The sequence below is a fragment of the Protopterus annectens genome, chromosome 4.part1 (assembly GCF_019279795.1).
Source record: "Protopterus annectens isolate FY-2018-M chromosome 4.part1, PAN1.0, whole genome shotgun sequence".
In the NCBI taxonomy this organism is placed as follows: domain Eukaryota; kingdom Metazoa; phylum Chordata; order Ceratodontiformes; family Protopteridae; genus Protopterus; species Protopterus annectens.
In genome coordinates this window covers 929,860,780-929,884,015 of record NC_056734.1, presented here as the reverse complement: position 1 = coordinate 929,884,015, position 23,236 = coordinate 929,860,780, and the positions used below count along the sequence as shown (strand labels likewise).

Genomic DNA, 23,236 nt, shown 5'->3' with positions numbered 1-23,236 from the left:
GGAAAAGGCTTCCTGTGTGACTTTTTGCAGTTTGGGTAGGGACTGGGCTGAGCAGATGATGGTTGAGTCATCTGCGTATTGGATGAGTGTGCCATGTTTGGTGGCAGAGGCTAGATTATTGGTGTAAACAGAGAAAAGTAGGGGTCCAAGGATGGATCCTTGGGGAACCCCTATGGAGATAGGTAGTTGGGGAGATATGTCATTCTGCCATACAACGGATTGTTGGTGGTCAGACAGGTAACTCTGAAACCAGTTGGTGACTGATTGTGAGAAGAATAGGTTATTGAGGACAGAGATAAGTTGTTTGTGTGGGACCATGTCAAATGCTTTAGATAGGTCTAGGAAAGTAGCAGAGGAGAGATAGCCATTGTTTTTATGCTGAAGGATAGTGTTAGTAAAGGAGAGTAAGGTGGTGCTATGGTTTGGTCGAAAACCATGCTGAGTACTGGAAAGGAGGTTGTTAGTAAGGAGGTAGTGTGAGACCTGAGAGTGTATGCATCTCTCTAGTATTTTGGAGAGTGGAGAGAGAATAGCTATGGGGCGGTAATTGGTTAGTTCTGTAGAGGGTCCGCCTTTGTGGAGGGGAATTATATGTGAGACTTTCCACAATGTGGGAATGTAACTTTCTGACAGAGATCGGTTAATCAAGATGGATACTGGGTAGGCCAGAGCATCAGCTGTGATTTGTAGGTATTCACTTGGGAGGTTGTCTGCTGCTAATTTGGTGGGTTTAAGTTTAGTTAAGAGTTTTTATGTTGGAGGTAGGTACAGGAGAAAAGGAAGGCAGTGGGGAGATTACTAATTGAAGGTGTGGGTTGGAGGGGAGGGGGGTTGTGTTGTTTAGCTAGTGATAGTATGGTTTGGGTGAAGTGTGTGTTGAATGAGGTAGCAATATTTTCTGAGGAGTGAGGGATGTTAGGAGGAGGGGTACTGACTTTACCTGGGTGGAGGATGAAGTTTATGGAGGACCAGAATTGTTTGGGGCTGTGTTGTGAGGAGTCTAGGGCAGACTGGTTGTATTGGAATTTGTCCCGTTTTATTAGCTTTTTGACTCTATTACATAGTTCTAGGAATTTCTGTCTAGCTGGGGTTTTGGTTTTGCCAGTGCTCCCAGGCTTTATCCCTGTTTTCATTTTTGACTTAGTGGTTTTCTGTAGCCATGGGGAGGGTTGTGCTTTGGTTCTGGAAAATCTTATGGGGGCATGGTAATTAAGGATGTTCAGGAAGGTAGTATTAAAAAATTCAACTGCGTCATCTAGACTGAGGTACTTTAGAGCATCCCAGTTACATTATTTGAGGGATGAGATGAATGTGAGTGGGTTAAAGTTTATTTTTTTACGTATTTGACGATAGATGACAGGTTTAGCTTGGTACAGGTATTTTTTGAGTAGGAATGTTGGGGAGTGATCACTGAGGCTATCTGATAAGCAGCCTGTTATATATGACTGGGGGTTCTTACTGACTAGTATCCAATCCAGGGTAGTGTGCTTGATGGAGTTTTTATTTATCCTTGTTGGTGACTGGACTAGTTGGGTGAAGCCATGAAGGTGTACATGATGGGTTGGATTGTTGCCAGAACAGTTTTGCCAGTCAATATTGAAATCACCTAAGATGATAGTTTCTTGGGGGAGATGGTGGGTAGACCAGCTTGAGGAGGTTTTCTAGTGGAGGGATGAGAGTAATTTATATACTATGTTAACTGAAATACATAGAATAACTAACAGCGTAAGCAGTGCAAATGACAGTAGAGTTAAACTTTGAGCAGATGATACAGCTATTACTGCCATGGTGAATATCATCAGTGCATTGCTACTTTAACATTACCCAGCCTTGATTATGCAGCTGACTGCCTTGAGAAAATTAGTTTTGAAGCCAGTCAATGGCAGCTGTGTTTATTTATTCAGTATGCTATTCTCTGCAGTTTAATTTCCAGCTGTAAGGCTTCACAAATTACATTCTGAAATAAAGCTTTTTAAATCTAATTTACACTGTCTGGTCATTATATTCCTATCTAAATAATCTTAAAATAAACACTGAATCCCAACCTTTCACACTCTGAGGTTGCAGTACCTCATGGGAGAGATTACCGGAAGTTAACATTCCATCAAGCTGTCTCTGCTAAACAGATTTTGGTGAGGTGGGGTGTGACAAAGTAACCATATTCCTGCTGTATCTTTATAGTCATGTAATATTGACTTTTGCTAAACGTGAGACTATCATAGGTAGAAATTAACCAGCAAAAGAATTTGCTGTAGTCATTTCCTTTTTCTGACACCAGTATCTAACATAGGTATATGACACCAATGGCATAATCCTTTTTGTTTATAGATGACAACTGATTTATGTAGACAATGACAGAGAAAATCAAACTTGTACAGAGAAAGTATATTTTCATAAATTCATAGATACTCAACAACTATTGAATGTCATGACCCTTTATACCTAGCTAGTACCCCCTTTCAGGCTGATTCTCCTTTCTTGAGGAGGGCTTTGCCAGTCAGTACCTGAGTACATTTGTGAAAATCCATCCAGCCATCTAGGGTATGTTTACAAGAAGATTCTGACTCACACTGCTTCACATGTAGGGGAAGTTTATTCCAGAAGTTAGGGAAGCACTGGGTTATAAATATGATCCTCCACCATGTTTTGTGTATCTTTTGGTGAAGATTTAGATCCCTGGTTCTAGTATTGATGGTACCACTGAGCTTACAGAGATACAGGAGGTCCAAGACAGCTGGGGCTCTAATGGCAAGCCAAGCAAAAAGTCTATAAAACACTGAATAAAGGGACAAAGATTCCTGCCTCTCCTGATAACTCAGGGACTTTAGGTCTGTGATCTTTTTGGTTAAGGTCCTTTGGGGTATTTCTAATTGCTTGATATATTTAGTGAAATATATCCCAAAGGAGGCATTATACTTGATAGTCTGGTCCAATTACTGCTGTGTATGAGGGGGCAATTACCTCTTCAGACTTTGATGATATTCCTTTAGAAATTAGCTGTGCTAAATAAAAGGATATTCAGACCACTGCTGTCACATGTTGGTCACAAGAGCGGGAATCATTAACCAAGTTACTGGGTCCATGATTAGATTTATTTTGGAATGTTGTGTTGTATATACAATATAATGAGGAGAGAGGATGTCTACCAAAAGTGCCACTATTGCACTTTTCAGCATTTCATTTTTTGTCCATGTTTTGTACACAAAAAGTTTAGTTATGATGGCAAATTCTGGGGGTTTGGGTGTCAGACCGTGACTTAACATCAGCCTCCAGTTTACAGTCATTTGTAGACTTTGTTAGCCAGAGGTTTTGATTGTTTGGCTCTTTGCTTGGAGTTCTAGGATGTAAAGGCCAAAAAAGGAGAGGTCCCAGCACCTGAAGGACATTGGTGGCCATTTTCTGTGACTTACACTGTGTGGGTCCTATCTTTCAGCCAGTTTACTATCCTTCGCACCACATATAGGCTAACTTTTAAAACATTTCTATATGATGCCAATATAGGGAATGGTGTCAAAGGACTTACCCTGCTCAGCATGCATCATGTGCACTGCATGGCCACTCTCTGCAGCCTCTGTAACCCTTATAAAGAAGTTTACCAGATTCAGTAGACAGGATCTACCCTTCATAAAACCAAACTGTTGGAGATCAAGTCTAATAAGATATCTTTGCAGAGGGTCTATATTACTTCAGAGAAACAGCTGTTCAGCAAACGGCTCTTAGGGGAAAAAAACTTGGCCAACCTAAAACCACACACCTCCAAAGTGGGAGGCTTTGCCTCCCACACCCCCCAACTAAATATACCAACTCTGAAATCACACTACAGTGGGGAAAAAGCAAATTTCCAATGATGGCCAAGTGTTTTCCCCCTAGGAAAAAAAATCGCTGATATGGCCATTCGACAGAGTTAGATTTTGGTGGTTAGCATTTGGCAAAGAGATGTTCGCTGAAAAGGTGTTTCACAGAACTAATATAGACCCCTTTGCAGATGAGGTTTGTAAAACTGATCTGTCTGTAGTTACCTGGGACAGTTGTAAGATTACTCTTATGGCAGAGCATCAACCCTGTAGAGATCCAGTCTTTAGGGAAGAAGCCAGAAGCTAAACTAAGGTTAAATAGTTTAAGGAGTGGGTTTGGATTGGCATACTAAATACTATTAATTAAGCAATAGGCTATATTGTCAGGTCTTGTGGAGGAAGCATTTTTGGTTTTGGATAGCATTTTCAGTAAATGTTCCTTACAGATAATTGGGAAAGTAAGAGATACTTGGACGAGTAAGGGATTCAGGTATATAAGGGTTTGGATAGAAGTCTCAGGGGTGAAGTTTGCAGTAAGTTGGTTTGTGAGGATATTGGCACTGTATATTCTGTCTGAATAGCAAGTGTCATTATAAATAAGTTTAGAGCAGTATACAGTATTGTTTCTTAGTTTTTCTGCACAGCTAAAAGAATAATTTACAATTATCTTTGGCTTCAAAGTCCAGTCTAAGTTCATGTAATCCTTTTGTGGGCCTGATTATTATTTTTCAGGGTATTTTTTGCAATACTTTTGATATTTTCCTGGGAAGAAAGTTTTTGAATCTGCTATATAATTTAAGGATTTGTTTTGTTATATAGTTTATTTATGGTGGTGGGCTACCAGGATTATTTTTTTTCTTTTTTCTTTTTAAATTTCTTGTGATACTTGTTTTTGGTGGGGACTGATGTATGCACTTTTCTTAACGGGTGTAAAATTTCTTGCTGAAGCTTACTGCTGTATCAAGGTGCAGTCAAAAGTGACATTTGATACGTCTTCATAGAGTAGGGTGATGTTTTAATGTTTGCAGTCCTTAATTTCATTGGGGTTTGCTGTAGGGGCTTTTAGAAGTTTAAAGGGGAAGATCATATGTTTGTGGTCAGACTTCAGCAGGGAAGGAGATATCACAGGATTAGTGCAAGAGATGGCATGTTTGTAAGAATCAGGTCAACAACGATGTTTCCTCTAGTAGGATTGTTTGCCAACTGCCCATGGGAGTTTTGTTTATAAAGTCTAGGAATTTATGGGAATATCTTACTTTGGCAGTGGGGATGTTTATTGAATTGTCGTTAAAGTCACCCTAACTAATGGAGTTTTTGTTAATGTTGTTGTGCCTTTCGGCTTTTCCCGGTTAGGGGTCACCACAGCGGAACTCTGGTCCGCTAATGATTGGCAGTTGATTTTTACATGCGAGTTGCCAGCCCTGACACAACCTTCAACAAAGGTATGCCCATTCATGCATATCTCCACACAGAGGCAGTCTAGCTGACAATCGAACAGGACAATGTCTTACTGTGAGGCGACAATGCTACATAGCACCACCATGAAAATCATTTAGAACACGAAGAATCTTATGTCATCATCGGGGAACTAAGAAGATGCTCCTTACTTAATAAGCTATTAATTGATAATCCTATCTAAAATGATCTACAGTTCAGTGATCTTTATGTGTGACCCCCTATGAATATGGCTAGGGATAATATGTCTCTTGACAAAAATAGGAAACTCCATCACAGTTGCATCTGGTTTGAAGACAAGAAAATCACAAAACCCAGATATAGAGGGAGTGTTCTCTTTACATGTAAACCAAGATTCAATGATTACTAAGTCATGGATATTTTCCAAATGTAAGAGTGCCTCAAGATCAGGCAATTTATTGCATAAGCTTCTGACATTGAGGAGAGCTACCTTAATGTGACCTGCTTTCAGGACAGATGTGTTAGTTATGTCTAAATATTCATCAACTGGACTCTGTCAAAAAAGACACTAGAAGGGGCAGCAAATGCTATAGCCAGCATGAAAAAGCACTTGAATGAGATGTGCAGGCTATCCTTATTGAAGCTAGCTAGACTATCAGACATCTTTTTCCATGCTTACACATACTAGATCCCCCTTGGAATGAGATCAGCTATTTAACCAATTACTGAAGCCAGTTATCTTTTTCTTTTCTATCTAGACATTATTCATTCCACTCAAGAGTGGGATATGCTGGAAAGTTCTGACATATCTCTTTCTACATGCCCCTAAGGGATTTATGTCTCAAGTTTTTCAATCAAACATGTGCCAATACCATGTCTTAGTCATATTTGTCATGCGTTAGAGTCCTTAGTGCCCTTGTAATGTCAAAAATCATAGCACCTCAAAGGCAACTCAATGTAATTTCTTACTTGTCCATCAGTGTGACTGATAAGTCATTGTGCTTGACAATAGAATGCTTGTATTTCTTCCAGATTTAAGGAAGTTATTATCCTTTTCTGCTCCTCCCTCAGGATGCCCATTGTGATGAGAGAAGGAACTGCCAGCACAGCTAGCTGGAATTTTGTAAATTTGTGAATATCAAATTGATTTGTACAAGATGCTTGGGTTACAAATGTATTATAATTGTATGATGTGTATCTCAAACTGATTGGTACAGACATTTGTGTTGAAAAGGTATGTGTAAAGTATTTGTGTTTGAAATGGATCTACAGTGTGACTTACTGGAGAGAGCAGAAATGTACACGCACTATTGTAACTGTTTAAATGTATAAGTTTTAACAGAGAAAACTGGGAGACAGGAGGTTAACCTCAGGCCAGCAAACTTTAAAATATATCTGAAATTAAATCACTTTAAGGGCTAGGCCATAAAGATGCTATCTCACATGTTTCAATGCAGCCAGAGACACAAAGTCTGTACTAGGAAACTTTCTGTATTGTCTTTGGGGGTGAAGTAGTTACGACTCTGGAAGTGTGGAGGTATGCAATTGTTTTATGACTTCCAGCACCTGCCACAGATCTGAGCAAAAACCCTTGTGTGTCTATTTTTGCAGGTAGATGCTAAACCCTGCCAGCTTCCAGTAAAGGGGGGTTTGCATGGGAACTAGAAGTCAGATGACCAGAAGTGATGTCATTCTGCAAGCTATCCCAGAGTAATATTTTAGATATTATTTTGAAAAGTGTCTTAGTGAGACTGAGCATTCTGTAATCTGTCTTTTGCCTGAGAACAAGAATGGCCATTCACCACATCATCTACCTTGCTCTATTAAGTAATTAGGGAATAGTATAATTCTCTTAGATTGAATCAAGAATATAGTGAAGCTTAGTTTATATATCGTTTTTCTTTATTTGTCTGCATCTGTCCTTCAATGTTATTTTAAATATTTCCTGTGATTTTGAACTCTGACGTCACTGAGAATAAATATTTAGTATTGTCTTGTTCTTTCATTATTTATTATTAACTATATATATATATATATATATATATATATATATATATAAAAACACCTTTCATTGTGGCTGATCTTTGTAGAGATATTTACATTTTGAAAGTATTTGCATATTTATTTGGTGACACTGTGTGGACCACTCCTATTAGGCTTACTTCGTCAAACTACCATTTGTATTAATAGTAACTTCACTCAGTATATTGGGTACCCTTGTATGGACCTTAAAGTAGCTGGTGAGGGGTTCTGATGGCATTGATAACTATCTTATAGCCTGGGCAAGAGGGGGCATAGCTAGTAAACCTGTGCCAGCCTTTCCCAGGTGTGTGTGTGTGTGTGTGTGTATGTGTGTGTGTGTGTGTGTGTGTGTGTGTGTGTGCAAATTGAGTGTGCATGTCAGCTACTTTGGCAGGGATAAAAAGCACTGGTTGGACAGAGAAAGTATTGGAACCCGGGGTAAAGACTCATCTCTATAGCTGTGTCAGTGGAGAGTCTTACTGGGGATCTGAAGAAAGAGAGAGGAACCAGCCCTGGATTGACTGTGCTTCATGTGTGCTCTTAGGGGAAATTGTGCTTGATTATACTTGATGCAGAAAGCTGCATCTGTAAATACTGGGTGTGTACCTGTTATCCTGCCAGTGACCATTGCCCATAGAAGCCAGTGATGAGGACTGAGGCTCCTTGATTACTGGCCCAGAGGCGGAAGGTTGTCACATATTAGTTGGCAGTTGTGGGGTCACCGCATCACATATTGGTGTACAGTGGTGTGGATATTGAACTTCTGCAGCCTATCAGCAGTGGTAACTAAAGAAGGTGTCTGTAGTCTCAAGCAGCCACATGGTAGACATTCAGAGTTTCATATCACAATAGTTTTATTTATTTTTTGTTAGCTTAGTTAGTCAGGGAAAGTAGGCAAGGATGTCGGCAGAAAGGAGCCATTTGGCTGAGATGTGCCAAAACAGAGGACTGGTGCATGCCAACCTGACTAAAGGGGAAATGATTGCAGCCTTAAGCACAGTTGCATCACAGACAAGTAACGATGAAGACAGCCATACTGGCCTTGGGGATGTAGACATACCTCTCAACCTCTTACAGTAAGAAATCTGGAAAAAGCCATATATAAACGTGGGACAAAGCCCCAAAAATAGGGACAATTTTTAAATATTGCTCTTACAAACTTAGAACGTTGATAGAATAACAGGTTTTGCATTAGCACTACTTTTCTGAAGGCTATGAAGTCTGAGACTCAAATGTCTGTCATTATTTTCTAACTTTAACCTTTAATGATTTGCCACTGGTATGCCAGAAAACCACAATTTTATGAAAAACAGACCAAAAATAGGAGGCAAAAAATCTGGACATTCTGTGAAAATCTGTACAATTTGAAATGTGCAACTCAGAAAATACAGTTCAACTTTCCCTCAGAGGACTTAAAAATCCATCTAGAGTTAAAGAGGCTTGAACTGGAGCCCAAATGTTTTGAACTAGAATCAGCAGGAGACTGAGACATCTGGATGCCAAAGAAAATGAGAAACAGTGGCAACATGAAAAGGAACTGCTGACTCACAGAGGTCATGGAGGTAATGGAGAGGGAGTAACCATACCCCAGAAGCAAAGGTCAGTAAACTTCCTCCTCACTACCAAAAGGTGATAATTTTGATAGTTTTATTCATATGTTTGAAAGAGCATCTTGAACAGTATAATGTTGACCCGGGGCTCCAGAGATGTAAAGGCTGCTCATGCATTCCGTACATCATCTTGGCCAAAGCAGGCAGCGCATCAGTGATGCTGTTCTGAACCCCAGGGCCACCATGCACTGGAATTCCATATGGCTTGTTGATTGCCACAATCTCCTCATCCTGATACAGGACCCCTCGTTTGAGTTCTTTGGCCAAGATAGTAGGCGGCACGCGCTGAAGATGAAGACCCAGCTGGCGGAGTTCATGTGCTCGTCTGGCTATAGGGTCAAGGGGAACTGTATTTGGCTTCTTCTTCTGCTGCTCCTCCTGCTGCTGCCGCCTCTTTTCTTCGCCTCTTTTCTTCTTTCTTGTGATACTTGTTTTTGGTGGGGACTGATGTATGCACTTTTCTTAACGGGTGTAAAATTTCTTGCTGAAGCTTGCTGCTGTATCAAGGTGCAGTCAAAAGTAACATTTGATATGTCTTCATAGAGTAGGGCGATGTTTTAATGTTTGCAGTCCTTAATTTCATTGGGGTTTGCTGTAGGGGCTTTTAGAAGTTTAAAGGGGAAGGTCATATGTTTGTGGTCAGACTTCAGCAGGGAAGGAGATATCACAGGATTAGAGCAAGAGATGGCATGTTTGTAAGAATCAGGTCAACAACGATGTTTCCTCTAGTAGGATTGTTTGCCAACTGCCCATGGGAGTTTTGTTTATAAAGTCTAGGAATTTATGGGAATATCTTACTTTGGCGGTGGGGATGTTTATTGAATTGTCGTTAAAGTCACCCTAACTAATGGAGTTTTTGTTAATGTTGTTGTGTCTTTCGGCTTTTCCCGGTTAGGGGTCACCACAGCGGAACTCTGGTCCGCTAATGATTGGCAGTTGATTTTTACATGCCGAGTTGCCAGCCCTGACACACAACCTTCAACAAAGGTATGCCCATTCATGCATATCTCCACACAGAGGCAGTCTAGCTGACAATCGAACAGGACAATGTCTTACTGTGAGGTGACAATGCTACCGCAGCACCACCATGAAGATCATTTAGAACACTGAAGAATCTTATGTCATCATCGGGGAACTAAGAAGATGCTCCTTACTTAATAAGCTATTAATTGATAATCCTATCTAAAATGATCTACAGTTCAGTGATCTTTATGTGTGAGCCCCTATGAATATGGCTAGGGATAATATGTCTCTTGACAAAAATAGGAAACTCCATCACAGTTGCATCTGGTTTGAAGACAAGAAAATCACAAAACCCACATATAGAGGGAGTGTTCTCTTTACATTTAAACCAAGATTCAATGATTACTAAGTCATGGATATTTTCCAAATGTAAGAGTGCCTCAAGATCAAGCAATTTATTGCATAAGCTTCTGACATTGAGGAGAGCTACCTTAATGTGACCTGCTTTCAGGACAGATGTGTTAGTTATGTCAAAATATTCATCAACTGGACTCTGTCAAAAAAGACACTAGTAGGGGCAGCAAATGCTTTAGCCAGCATGATAAAGCAATTGAATGAGATGTGCAGGCTATCCTTATTGAAGCTAGCTAGACTATCAGACATCTTTTTCCATGCTTACACATACTAGATCCCTCTTGGAATGAGATCAGCTATTTAACCAATTACTGAAGCCAGTTATCTTTTTCTTTTCTATCTAGACATTTATTCATTCCACTCAAGAGTGGGATATGCTGGAAAGTTCTGATATATCTCTTTCTACATGCCCCTAAGGGCTTTATGTCTCAAGTTATTCAATCAGACATGTGCCAATACCATGTCTTAGTCATATTTGTCATGTGTTAGAGTCCTTAGTGCCCTTGTAATGTCAAAAATCATAGCACCTCAAAGGCAACTCAATGTAATTTCTTACTTGTCCATCAGTGTGACTGATGAGTCATTGTGCTTGACAATAGAATGCTTGTATTTCTTCCAGATTTAAGGAAGTTATTATCCTTTTCTGCTCCTCCCTCAGGATGCCCATTGTGATGAGAGGAGGAATTGCCAGCACAGCTAGCTGGAATTTTGTAAATTTGTGAATATCAAATTGATTTGTACAAGATGCTTGGGTTACAAATGTATTATAATTGTATGATGTGTATCTCAAACTGATTGGTACAGACATTTGTGTTGAAAAGGTATGTGTAAAGTATTTGTGCTTGAAATGGATCTACAGTGTGACTTACTGGAGAGAGCAGAAATGTACATGTACTATTGTAACTGTTTAAATGTATAAGTTTTAACAGAGAAAACTGGGAGACAGGAGGTTAACCTCAGTCCAGCAAACTTTAAAATATATCTGAAATTAAATCACTTTAAGGGCTAGGCCATAAAGATGCTATCTCACAGGTTTCAATGCAGCCAGAGACACAAAGTCTGTACTAGGAAACTTTCTGTATTGTCTTTGGGGGTGAAATTAAATCACTTTAAGGGCCAGGCCATAAAGATCTCACATGTTTCAATGCAGCCAGAGACACAAAGTCTGTACTAGGAAACTTTCTGTATTGTCTTTGGTTTGAAGTAGGGTAGTTCTGGAAGTGTGGAGGTATGCAATTGTTTTATGACTTGTTTATCCTGCCACAGATCTGAGCAAAACCCTTGCAAAACTATTTTGCAGGTATTTTTGCAGGTAGATGCTAAACCCTGCCAGCTTCCAGTATGCAGGGAAGAAGTCAGATAGAGAGAAGTGATGTCATTCTGCAAGCTATCCCAGAGTAATATTTTTTTAGATATTTTTTTGAAAAGTGTAGTGAGACTGAGTGAGATGTAATCTTCTGTTTGCCTGAGAACAAGAAGAACCATTCACCACATCATCTACCTTGCTCTATTAAGTAAATTAGGAATAGGGAATTCTCTTAGATTGAATCAAGAATATAGTGAAGCTTAGTTTATATATCGTTTTCTTTTTTTTGTTCTGTCTCTGTCTTCAATGTTATTTTAAATATTTCCTGTGATTTGATTTTCTGACGTCACTGAGAATAAAATTTTAGTATTGTCTTGTTCTTTCATTATTTATTATTAACTATATATATATATATATATATATATATATATATATAATATATTTCATCATTGTGGCTGATCTGTATAGATATATTTACATTTTGAAAGTATTTACATATTTATTTGGTGACATTGTGTGGTGGACCACTCCTATTAGGCTTATGTCAAACTACCATTTGTATTAATAGTAACTTCACTCAGTATATTGGGTACCCTTGTATGGACCTTAAAGTAGCTCTGGAAGTGTGGAGGTGATGGCATTGATAACTATCTTATAGCCTGGGCAGAAGGTGGCATAGCTAGTATACCTGTGCCAGCCTTTCCCAGGTGTGTGTGTGTGTGTGTGTGTGTGTGTGTGTGTGTGTGTGCAAATTTGTGTGTGCAAAGCTACTTTGGCAGGGATAAAAAGCACTGGTTGGAAAGAGAGAGTATTGGAGAGAGGGGTAAGGACTCATCTCTATAGCTGTGTCAGTGGAGTGTCAGTCTGGGGATCTGAAGAAAGATAGAGGAACCAGCCCTGGATTGACTGTGCTTCATGTGTGCTCTTAGGGGAAATTGTGCTTGATTGTACTTGATGCAGAAAGCTGCATCTGTAAATACTGGGTGTGTACCTGTTATCCTGCCAGTGACCATTGCCCATAGAAGCCAGTGATGAGGACTGAGGCTCCTTGATTACTGGCCCAGAGGCGGAAGGTTGTCACATATTAGTTGGCAGTTGTGGGGGTCACCGCATCACGTATTGGTGTACAGTGGTGTGTGTGGATAACTTCTGCAGCCTATCAGCAGTGGTAACTAAAGAAGGTGTCTGTAGTCTCAAGCAGCCACATGGCAGACATTCAGAGTTTCATTCATATCACAATTTATTTATTTTGTTAGCTTAGTTAGTCTTAGTCAGGTAGGCAAGGATGTCGGCAGAAAGGAGCCATTTGGCTGAGATGTGCCAAAACAGAGGACTGGTGCATGCCAACCTGACTAAAGGGGAAATGATTGCAGCCTTAAGCACAGTTGCATCACAGACAAGTAACGATGAAGACAGCCATACTGGCCTTGGGGATGTAGACGTACCTCTCAACCTCTTACAGCAAGAAATCTGGAAAAAGCCATATATAAACGTGGGACAAAGGCCCAAAAATAGGGACAATTTTTAAATATTGCTCTTACAAACTTAGAACGTTGATAGAATAACAGGTTTTGATTAGCACTACTTTTCTGAAGGCTATGAAGTCTGAGACTCAAATGTCTGTCATTATTTTCTAACTTTAACCTTTAATGATTTGCCACTGGTATGCCAGAAAACCACAATTTTATGAAAAACAGACCAAAAATATGAGGCAAAAAAATCTGGACATTCTGCGAAAATCTGTACAATTTCGAAATGTGCAACTCTCAGAAAATACAGTTCAACTTTCCCTCAGAGGACTTAAAAATCCATCTAGAGTTAAAGAGGCTTGAACTGGAGCCCAAATGTTTTGAACTAGAATCAGTATGCAATTGTTGGAAGTGTGGAGGTATGCAATTGTTTTATGACTTCCAGCACCTGCCACAGATCTGAGCAAAAGCCCTTGTGTGTCTATTTTTGCAGGTAGATGCTAAACCCTGCCAGCTTCCAGCAAAGGGGGGTTTGCATGGGAACTAGAAGTCAGATGACCAGAAGTGATGTCATTCTGCAAACAATCCCAGAGTAATATTTTAGGTATTATTTTGAAAAGTGTCTTAGTGAGACTGAGCATTCTGTAATCTGTCTTTTGCCTGAGAACAAGAATGGCCATTCACCACATCGTCTACCTTGCTCTATTAAGTAATTAGGAAATAGTATAATTCTCTTAGATTGAATCAGGAATATAGTGAAGCTTAGTTTATATATTGTTTTTCTTTATTTGTCTGCATCTGTCCTTCAATGTTATTTTAAATATTTCGTGTGATTTTGAACTCTGACGTCACTGAGAATAAATATTTAGTATTGTCTTGTTCTTTCATTATTTATTATTAACTATATATATATATATATATATATATATATATATATATATACACCTTTCATTGTGGCTGATCTTTGTAGAGATATTTACATTTTGAAAGTATTTGCATATTTATTTGGTGACACTGTGTGGACCACTCCTATTAGGCTTACTTCGTCAAACTAACATTTGTATTAATAGTAACTTCACTCAGTATATTGGGTACCCTTGTATGGACCTTAAAGTAGCTGGTGAGGGGTTCTGATGGCATTGATAACTATCTTATAGCCTGGGCAAGAGGGGGCATAGCTAGTAAACCTGTGCCAGCCTTTCCCAGGTGTGTGTGTGTGTGTGTGTGTGTGTGTGTGTGTGTGTGTGTGTGTATGTGTGTGTGCAAATTGAGTGTGCATGTCAGCTACTTTGGCAGGGATAAAAAGCACTGGTTGGACAGAGAGAGTATTGGAACCCGGGGTAAGGACTCATCTCTATAGCTGTGTCAGTGGAGAGTCTTACTGGGGATCTGAAGAAAGATAGAGGAACCAGCCCTGGATTGACTGTGCTTCATGTGTGCTCTTAGGGGAAATTGTGCTTGATTGTACTTGATGCAGAAAGCTGCATCTGTAAATACTGGGTGTGTACCTGTTATCCTGCCAGTGACCATTGCCCATAGAAGCCAGTGATGAGGACTGAGGCTCCTTGATTACTGGCCCAGAGGCGGAAGGTTGTCACATATTAGTTGGCAGTTGTGGGGGTCACCGCATCACGTATTGGTGTACAGTGGTGTGGATATTGAACTTCTGCAGCCTATCAGCAGTGGTAACTAAAGAAGGTGTCTGTAGTCTCAAGCAGCCACATGGCAGACATTCAGAGTTTCATATCACAATAGTTTTATTTATTTTTTGTTAGCTTAGTTAGTCAGGGAAAGTAGGCAAGGATGTCGGCAGAAAGGAGCCATTTGGCTGAGATGTGCCAAAACAGAGGACTGGTGCATGCCAACCTGACTAAAGGGGAAATGATTGCAGCCTTAAGCACAGTTGCATCACAGACAAGTAACGATGAAGACAGCCATACTGGCCTTGGGGATGTAGACATACCTCTCAACCTCTTACAGTAAGAAATCTGGAAAAAGCCATATATAAACGTGGGACAAAGCCCCAAAAATAGGGACAATTTTTAAATATTGCTCTTACAAACTTAGAACGTTGATAGAATAACAGGTTTTGCATTAGCACTACTTTTCTGAAGGCTATGAAGTCTGAGACTCAAATGTCTGTCATTATTTTCTAACTTTAACCTTTAATGATTTGCCACTGGTATGCCAGAAAACCACAATTTTATGAAAAACAGACCAAAAATATGAGGCAAAAAAATCTGGACATTCTGCGAAAATCTGTACAATTTCGAAATGTGCAACTCTCAGAAAATACAGTTCAACTTTTCCTCAGAGGACTTAAAAATCCATCTAGAGTTAAAGAGACTTGAGCTGGAGCCCAAATGTTTTGAACTAGAATCAGTAGGGGGACTGAGACATCTGGATGCCAAAGAAAATGAGAAACAGTGGCAACATGAAAAGGAACTGCTGACTCTACGCCAGGGTCATGGAGGTAATGGAGAGGGGAGTAACCATACCCCAGAAGCAATAAAGGTCAGTAAACTTCCTCCTCACTACCAAAAAGGTGATAATTTTGATAGTTTTATTCATATGTTTGAAAGAGCATGCGAACAGTATAATGTTGACCGGGGCTCTGGGTACAGTTCCTCACCCCCTTACTCCTTGGTAAAGCTGTGACTGCTCTTTCTAAATTGTCTGATACTGATTGTTTAAGTTATAATACAGTTAAAAATTGTTTATTGGAATGCTTTAAGTTAACAGCTGAAGCTTATAGAAAAAAGTTTCATGAGCACAGATGCAAGGCAGATGAAAGTGTATGTAATTATATTGCTGAACTAAGCACCTATTTTCATAGGTGGGTGAGTGGGTGTCAGTCCACCACTTTTGAAAAGCTAGCAGACCTTTTGGTGAGGGAACAAGCATGCAGCACTTTGCCTAAGTATATGAGAATCTTGTTGGCAGACAAGGAATGCAATTCTGCAGATGAGTTGGGGAAAAAAGGAGACCTATATCTAGCAAGCAGGGCATTACTGCACAGAAAAGGGATACCCATTGCTGCATGTGGGTATAAGGTAACCCATGGTGGGCAGCCTAAACTGCCATGACAGAATACACCAGTCACAGGGGAAGCCACTATTGCAGGTACACGGCCAGGATCTAGGGTTAAATGTTTTAAATCTAACCAGTAGGGCCATGTAGCGTATAGATGTCCATAGGGGCAAGGTGGGGAACAAATGGAGGGGGAGTCAGTAAGTGGGAATAACAGAATGCCAGTGGTAAGCTGTCTGGAGACATCATGGGTACTAAACTACCTATATTAGTAGGTGGGAAACAGGCCACTGCTAAGAAAGACACAGCCTCTGCTATAACCATTGTGAATCCTGCAACGGTTAAAGAAGAGCACTACTTGCTTGGACTGTCTACTCCAGTCAAAGCTTTAGAAGGGACCCCATTCCAAATACCTTTGGCTAGGGTTCACCTTGACTGGGAGGGTGGAAAAGGAAGCAAGCAAGTAGGTGTGTTTGAGGATATCCCTGCAGATGCATTGATAGGGAATGATTTTGATAATGCAGTACCTTGTATACATGCAATTACATGCAGTTAGGCTTGGAAACAGGTATGTAGGTCTGGTAGCCTGGGGGGACACAGACAGACTGCACACCTGAAGCTAGGACTGGTGATGTGGCTACTTCAGCTAGGGAGCTACCCAGTAGCAGTGAGACTGAAGGTTAGTCACAGCTGCTGGTGGGTGCTAACATTCCCTTGGACAAAATGACTGCAAGGGCAGAGGCGAGTAGTAGTAGCCCGGCTAACAGTGAGGCACCGCTGTCAGAAGAGACTAGACTTCCTGTGGAAGGGGAGCTGGGAAGGGTTACAAAGAGTGGGTTGAGACTGGCTCAGCTATCAGACCCTACATTACAAGGCTTGAGGGAGGTAGCTAGGGAGGCACCTGATTCTCAAAGAAAAGAGGAATCAGTGAAGTGAGATCAGATCATAAAAAAGGGAGGTAGCTAGGGAGGCACCTGATTCTCAAAGAAAAGAGGAATCAGTGAAGTGAGATCAGATCATAAACTAATCTCGCTGGAGGTCCTCATCCCGCCCCCACCTGAAACAAAAAAGACCACAGTGAAAAACTTCTCAAAAGCCGATTTCACACTTCTAAAAACTAGTGTGGTCTCCTTTAAGGCCCCTGAGCCAGTGATAAACATTACTCAAACCGCTGAATCACTTACAAATGCCTTCTACCAGCACCTACAGGACTGCATGGATCAGGCAATCCCAAACAAAACTAAGACTCTCTGTACCAAAGGCAAGCGTCCAGTCTGGTGGACCCCAGCCATAAACAAGCTCTACAACAAAAGGAGGAAGCTACTACAAGATAGAGCAAAATCCTTGAAAGGTAAGACACCTTTGATCATTATAAGTAAAAACTAAGAGCTCTCATAAAATCATCCAAGGCAAATTTTGAGAGAAAATCGCCAAGGACTCTAAAGAGAATCATAAGGCCTTCTTTAGCTATGTTAGAAACCTAGGAGGAAACTCCCAGATATGCTCAGAATTAGTTCAAAATGATGTGAAAATTACTGAACCTACACACATTGCCAACATACTGGCTGACAGGTTCAGTGCAAACTTCTCCCCTCCCCCAAAAGGAGAGATATCTATTCCAGAGGATTGTAGCCCCAAACATCTCCAACACCCAGGTGGGGACTGCCCTCACTGAGGCAAAAAACACAGCATCCATGGGACCGGATGGTGTCCCTGGCTGTGTGCTTCACGAACTCAACGAGGAATTAAACCCACAGTTAGGACAGCTGTTTAATCTTAGCCTCACCTCAGGTTACGCCCAAGGAGTGGCGACGGCGACTGTGGTCCCACTTCATAAGGGCGGTGCCTCCACAGACCCTGGAAATTACCGCCCATTAGCTTGACAAGCCTTATCTGCAAAGCCATGGAGAGGATCATAATGGAACTCATAAATAAAGACATAGGGAACTTGCAGACTTTGGATCCAACCCAGTTTGGCTTTGTCAAAGGCAGATCCTGCCTCTTAAACTTGGTTGACTTTTTCGAGACAGTCACCAAGGCCATTGATGAGGAAAGGCAGTCCATACAGCCTACCTCGACCTGGCAAAGGCCTTGACACAATACCCCACTCAGGTATCATTGAAAAACTCATCAGCTTGAATGTAAACCCATACATCACAAGATGGGTTGCAAACTGGCTAAGTGACAGAACCCACAGGGTCAGAGTTGCTGGAGCCATGTCAGACTCAAAGCCTGTCACAAGTGGTGTCCCACAGGGCTCAGTCCTGGGTCCACTCTTGTTCAGCATCTACTTTTCTGAAGTACAAGCAAACACAGGAGGGTTATGGCTGACAAAGTTTGCAGATGACTGCAAACTGGGCCATAGTCGAAAACACATCTGACACAGATATCCTCCAGAAGGGCCTCACAGAAACGGATAACTGGTGCCAGAGCCATGGCCTGAAGTTAAACGCCAAAAAATGCATAGTCATACCCTTCGGGAAAAACAAGGTTACCCCTAGCTACCATATAGGTGGCAATCCACTGAGCACAGAAAAAGTCATCAGGGATCTGGGGACCCAGGTTGACAGTAGCCTTCGCTTGACACTCATGTTGCTAAAGTAGTTAGGAAAACCTTCTATATCGCCCACCTGATCATGAAGGGATTCACATCTAGATCAAGGGAGGTCATTGTCCCCCTGTACTCATCACTCATTAGACCTATGATTGAGTACAATGCCCCGTTCGGAATGTATCTGACCAGACACCTGCTGCAGCTTGAAAGGCCCCAAAAGTTCCTCACCAAAAGGATAAAGGGTCTCAAAAATATGTCTTATGCTGCCCGACTGAAAGAACTCCAGCTCTATTCAGTCTCATACCGCTTGCTCAGAGGTGACCTGTGCCTGACATATAAGGCCATGTCAAACCCAGATTTGATGAATATGCTTCACCTCAAAAAATCTAGATCCCTCAGAACCACAAGGGCGGGAGACTTAAACCTTGACACGGTTATAAATAGAACGTGCTGGAGGGACAGATTCATCACCCAGAGACTCCCTATGCTGTGGAACAAAATCCCGGTACATGTGAGGCAGAGCACCTCTCTGGCCTTGTTCAAGAGGAATCTTGACCAATGGATGGGGATTGCAGATATACCCCAGGGATTACTTCAGTGTCACTGCTTGACAGAGGCACAGCAAAATGATAGGCATAGTTTTTATTCAAACTAAAGGGGTGGCGAAAGCCACATAACTATGGGCTAGGCTTATAAATGCCCTTGGGCAGATAGCCTAGTATGAACCTATGAACCTATGTATACTTGAACAAAGGGTTACTGTGTAGAGAGTGGACCCTGGAGGGAGGGCTAGAAGGTGAGGTAATACAGCAGTTGATAGTGCCCAGAGCCTACTGTCTAGCCATTCTAGCCATAGCCCATGACATTCCCTTTGCAGGTCATATGGGCATAAAGTGTACCAAGAGATACATTATGCAGAACTTTTATTGGCCTGGGATTTCCAGGGATGTAATAGGGTACTGGAAGACCTGTGAGATGTGCCTTTGCATGTGATTGAGGAGCCATTTCAGAGGGTAGCTACAGATATTGTGGGGTCTCTGAGTACCCCGAGTTCCACAGGGAAGAAGTATATCCTAGTGGTAGTAAATTATGCTACCAGATGCCCTGAGGTGGTGGCCCTGTTTTCCATTGAGGCAGAAAAGGTGGTAAATGCTTTGTTAGAGATTTTCAGCAGGGTAGGTTTCCCAAAAGAAATTCTGACTGGCAGAGGTGTCAATTTCATGTCAAACCTGCTAGCTTGCTTGTGGGAGTGCTGTGGGGTGAAGCACCTAAAGACCACCTTCTACTACCCACAGACTAATGGTCTGGTGGAGAGGTTAAACTTTACACTAAAGACCATATTAAGGGCATTTGCAGACCAGTTTAAGAGGAGTGGGACAAATATTTGCCCCATCTGCTGTTTGCATACAGAGAGGTGTCCCTGGCATCCACAAGTTTCTCACCTTTTAAGTTGCTGTATGGGCATAGAGTGAGAGGACCTAAGATTTGATTCACGATACCTGGGAGGGTGAATGTGAATCTCACAAGGAGTCTGTTGTGGCATATGTCCTAAACCTCATTACAAGGCTCAGGGAACTCATGGGCTTAGCCCAGGAGAACCTGGAAGAAGTCCAACAGCAGAAAAAGGTCTGGTATGATAGGAATGCTTGAGCTAAAGAGTATGCTGTGGGGCAGCAGGTTATGGTTCTCATTCCTGTCACACACAATAAGCTGCAGGCAGCTTGGGAGGGACCCTTCAAAGTGGTAAGGAAGGTCAGTGATGTTAACTACATTGTAGAACTGCTTGGCAGGAGGCAGCGGCACAAACTGTACAATGTTAACATGAAACCATACCATGATAAGAAGGCCCTGATCCTAAGTATTTGCAGTAGAAGCCAGGAGGAGTCTGAGGGAAATCTATGGCTACAGCAAGCCAGCCAGCAAAATCTGAAATTACTATGGTGGAGCCTAGGGTTGCAGTCATATAATATGACAGTGCAGCACTGTACTGGGATCAGCAATGCCAAGGCAGCTGGAATCTCAAGACAGGGTGTGGGGTAATGCATTCCCAGATAGGCTCATTCCTCTAAAGCAACATTTCTCAAGGGGCACTTGAAAAACTAGCTTGAGTCTTCGAAGAGGGGAGAGGTGTGACAAGAGGAGGTACTGCCAGCACAGCTAGCTGGAATTTTGTAAATAATTATATGTCATGTGTGAATATCAAACTGATTTATAAAAGAGGCTTACATTACAAATGTATTAGAACTATATGTCATGTGTATATCAAACTGATTTGTACAAACATTTGTGTTGAAAGGGTATTTGTAAAAGTGCTTGTGTTTGAAATGTATCCACAGTGTGCCCTGCTGGAGAGAACAGAAATGTACATGCACTATTGTAACTGTTTAAATGTATATGTTTTAACAGAGGAAACTGGGAGAAAGGAGGTTAAGCTCAGTCCAGCAAACTTTAAAATACATCTGAAATTAAATCACTTTATGGGCTAGGCCAGAAAGATGCTATCTCACAGGTTTCAATGCAGCCAGAGACACAAAGTCTGTACTAGGAAGCTTTCTGTATTGTCTTTAGAGCAAACTAATTACTACTCTGGAAGTGTGGAGGTATGCAATTGTTTTATGACTTCCAGCACCTGCCACAGATTTGAGCTAAAGCCCTTGTGCATGTATTATTACAGGTAGGTGCTCAATCCTGCCAGCTTCCACAAAGGGGGTTTGCATAGGAACTAGAAGTCAGATGACCAGAAGTGATGCCATTCTGCAAGTTATCCCAGAAGTAATATTTTAGATATTATTTTGAAAAGTGTCTTAGTGAGACTAAGCATTCTGTATTCTGTCTTGGGTCTGACAACAAGAAGGAGCATTCACCACATCATCTGCCTTGCTCTGTTAAGTAGGGAACAGTATAATTCTCTTAGACTGAGTCAGGAATATAGTGAAGCTAAGTTTATATATTGTTTTTCTTTATTTGTCCGCATCTGTCCTTCAATGTTATTTTAAATATTTCCTGTAATTTTGAACTCTGATGTCACTGTGAATAGATATTTAGTACTGTCTTGTTCTTTTATTATTTGTTATCAAATATATTTAAACCTTTCATTGTAGCTAATCTTTGTAGAGATATTTATGTTTTGAGAGTATTTGCATATTTATTTAATGATGTTGTGTGGGCCATTCTTAATAGTCTTGCTCTTGGTCAGACTACCATTTGTATTAATAGTAATTTCACTCAGGATATTGGGTACCCTTGTAAGTGCTTTAAAGTAGCTGCAGAGGGGTTCTGGTGGCAGTGATAACTACCTTATAGTCTGGGTAAGAGGTGGCATAGCTAGTAAACCTGTGCCAGCCTTTCCCAGATGTGTGTGTGTGTGTGTGTGTGTGTGTGTGTGTGTGTGTGTGTGTGCGTGTGTGTGCATGTCTGTGTGTGCGTGCGTGCGTGTGTGTGTGTGTGTGTGTGTGTGTGTGTGTGTGTGTGTGTGTGTGTAAATCAAATCTCAAAGATTGTGTGTGTCAGCTACTTTGGCAGGGGCATGAAGCACTGTTTGGACAGAGAGAGAGTGTTGGAGGACTTGTCTTGGAACCCTGCCTAAGGACTCAGATCTATAGCTATGTCAGTGGGGAGTCTTATTGGGGATCTGGAGAAAGAGAGAGGAACCATCCCCAGACTGACTGTGTTCTCTATGTGCTCTTAAGGGAAATTGTGCTTGATTGTACTTGATGAAGAGAGCCGCATCTGGAAATACTGGCTGTGTACCTGTTATCCTCCCAGTGAACGTTCCCCACAGGAGCCAGTGGTGAGGATTGAGGCTCCTTGATTACTGGCCCAGAGGTAGAGGGTCATAATAAAGTATAATGGCCACATTGGCATGTACAATACTTAAACAAAAAGCAGCAGTAAAAATATACACTGACGCTGGAAGATAAACACTTTATATTCAAATAACAAAACATGGCAAAGCTTTCAGGTATAAACCCTTCTTCAGTGCATTCATTACAACAATTAAAACATAATGCTTATATAGTGTGGGTTAACATCACATGACTTGCAGCCCAATAGTCACATGACGCACATTTAAAATGACAACAAATTTCATCTCAATTTAGTTTGCTCTAAGAACTTAAGAACAGGTTTCAATGTTACAACATCATTTATTCCTGGTGGTTTGTCTGCCTGTAACCTAGTTATCCACTCATATTCCTTCAATTCCAGTTTATTATTTATATCACCTCCCCTAAGTGTTACTTCAACTATTTGTATAACACGAAATAAAATTATGTTTGGCTCCATGCTCTTCTATGTGCTATATAGAATTAGTTCTTATTTTTCTATGAATTTCTGACTTGTGTTCAATTATTCTGTTTTTTAGTTTCCTAATAGTTTTACCTATATAAAACGATGAACACTCAGAGCAGGTAGCCATATATACCACTGAAGTACTGTTACAGGTGGCTTTAACATTGAAATTATACACTTTTTTGGTGGTAGGGTGTTTAAATACATCACTATTTAGATCATAGATATCTGGACAGCATGTACAGTTATAGCATTTACATGTTCCTGCCTTTATACTATTAGGCACACGTAAGATGGAAAAATCTTTGTAACATAATTGCTGTTTCAATGTTCTCATATTCCTAAAAGAAAAATAAGGTTTCACATCT

The 23,236-nt window shown here is 40.9% G+C and overlaps 1 protein-coding gene across 1 annotated transcript; it reads right to left on the bottom strand.

Annotated features, from left to right (window-relative positions):
* Window positions 1–8,851: 8,851 nt before the first annotated feature.
* Window positions 8,852–22,862, bottom strand: LOC122801343 (mitochondrial RNA pseudouridine synthase Rpusd4-like). The gene is made up of 2 exons (XM_044070883.1): window positions 22,716–22,862; window positions 8,852–9,286 (listed from the first exon to the last, which is right to left on the bottom strand). The coding sequence occupies exons 1-2, from the start codon at window positions 22,860–22,862 to the stop codon at window positions 8,852–8,854; spliced, it is 582 nt and encodes a 193-aa protein (XP_043926818.1).
* Between the last annotated feature and the right edge of the window lie 374 nt (window positions 22,863–23,236).

What these genes read in the sequence shown, in the direction of transcription:
- LOC122801343 (XM_044070883.1), bottom strand. Translation starts at nt 22,862, where the DNA reads ATGGAGCCAAACATAATTTTATTTCGTGTTATACAAATAGTTGAAGTA. An exon ending in CACCAGGAATAAATGATGTT is followed by an intron (nt 9,287 to 22,715) that starts GTAACATTGAAA and finishes TGCATACATCAG; the next exon opens with TCCCCACCAAAAACAAGTAT.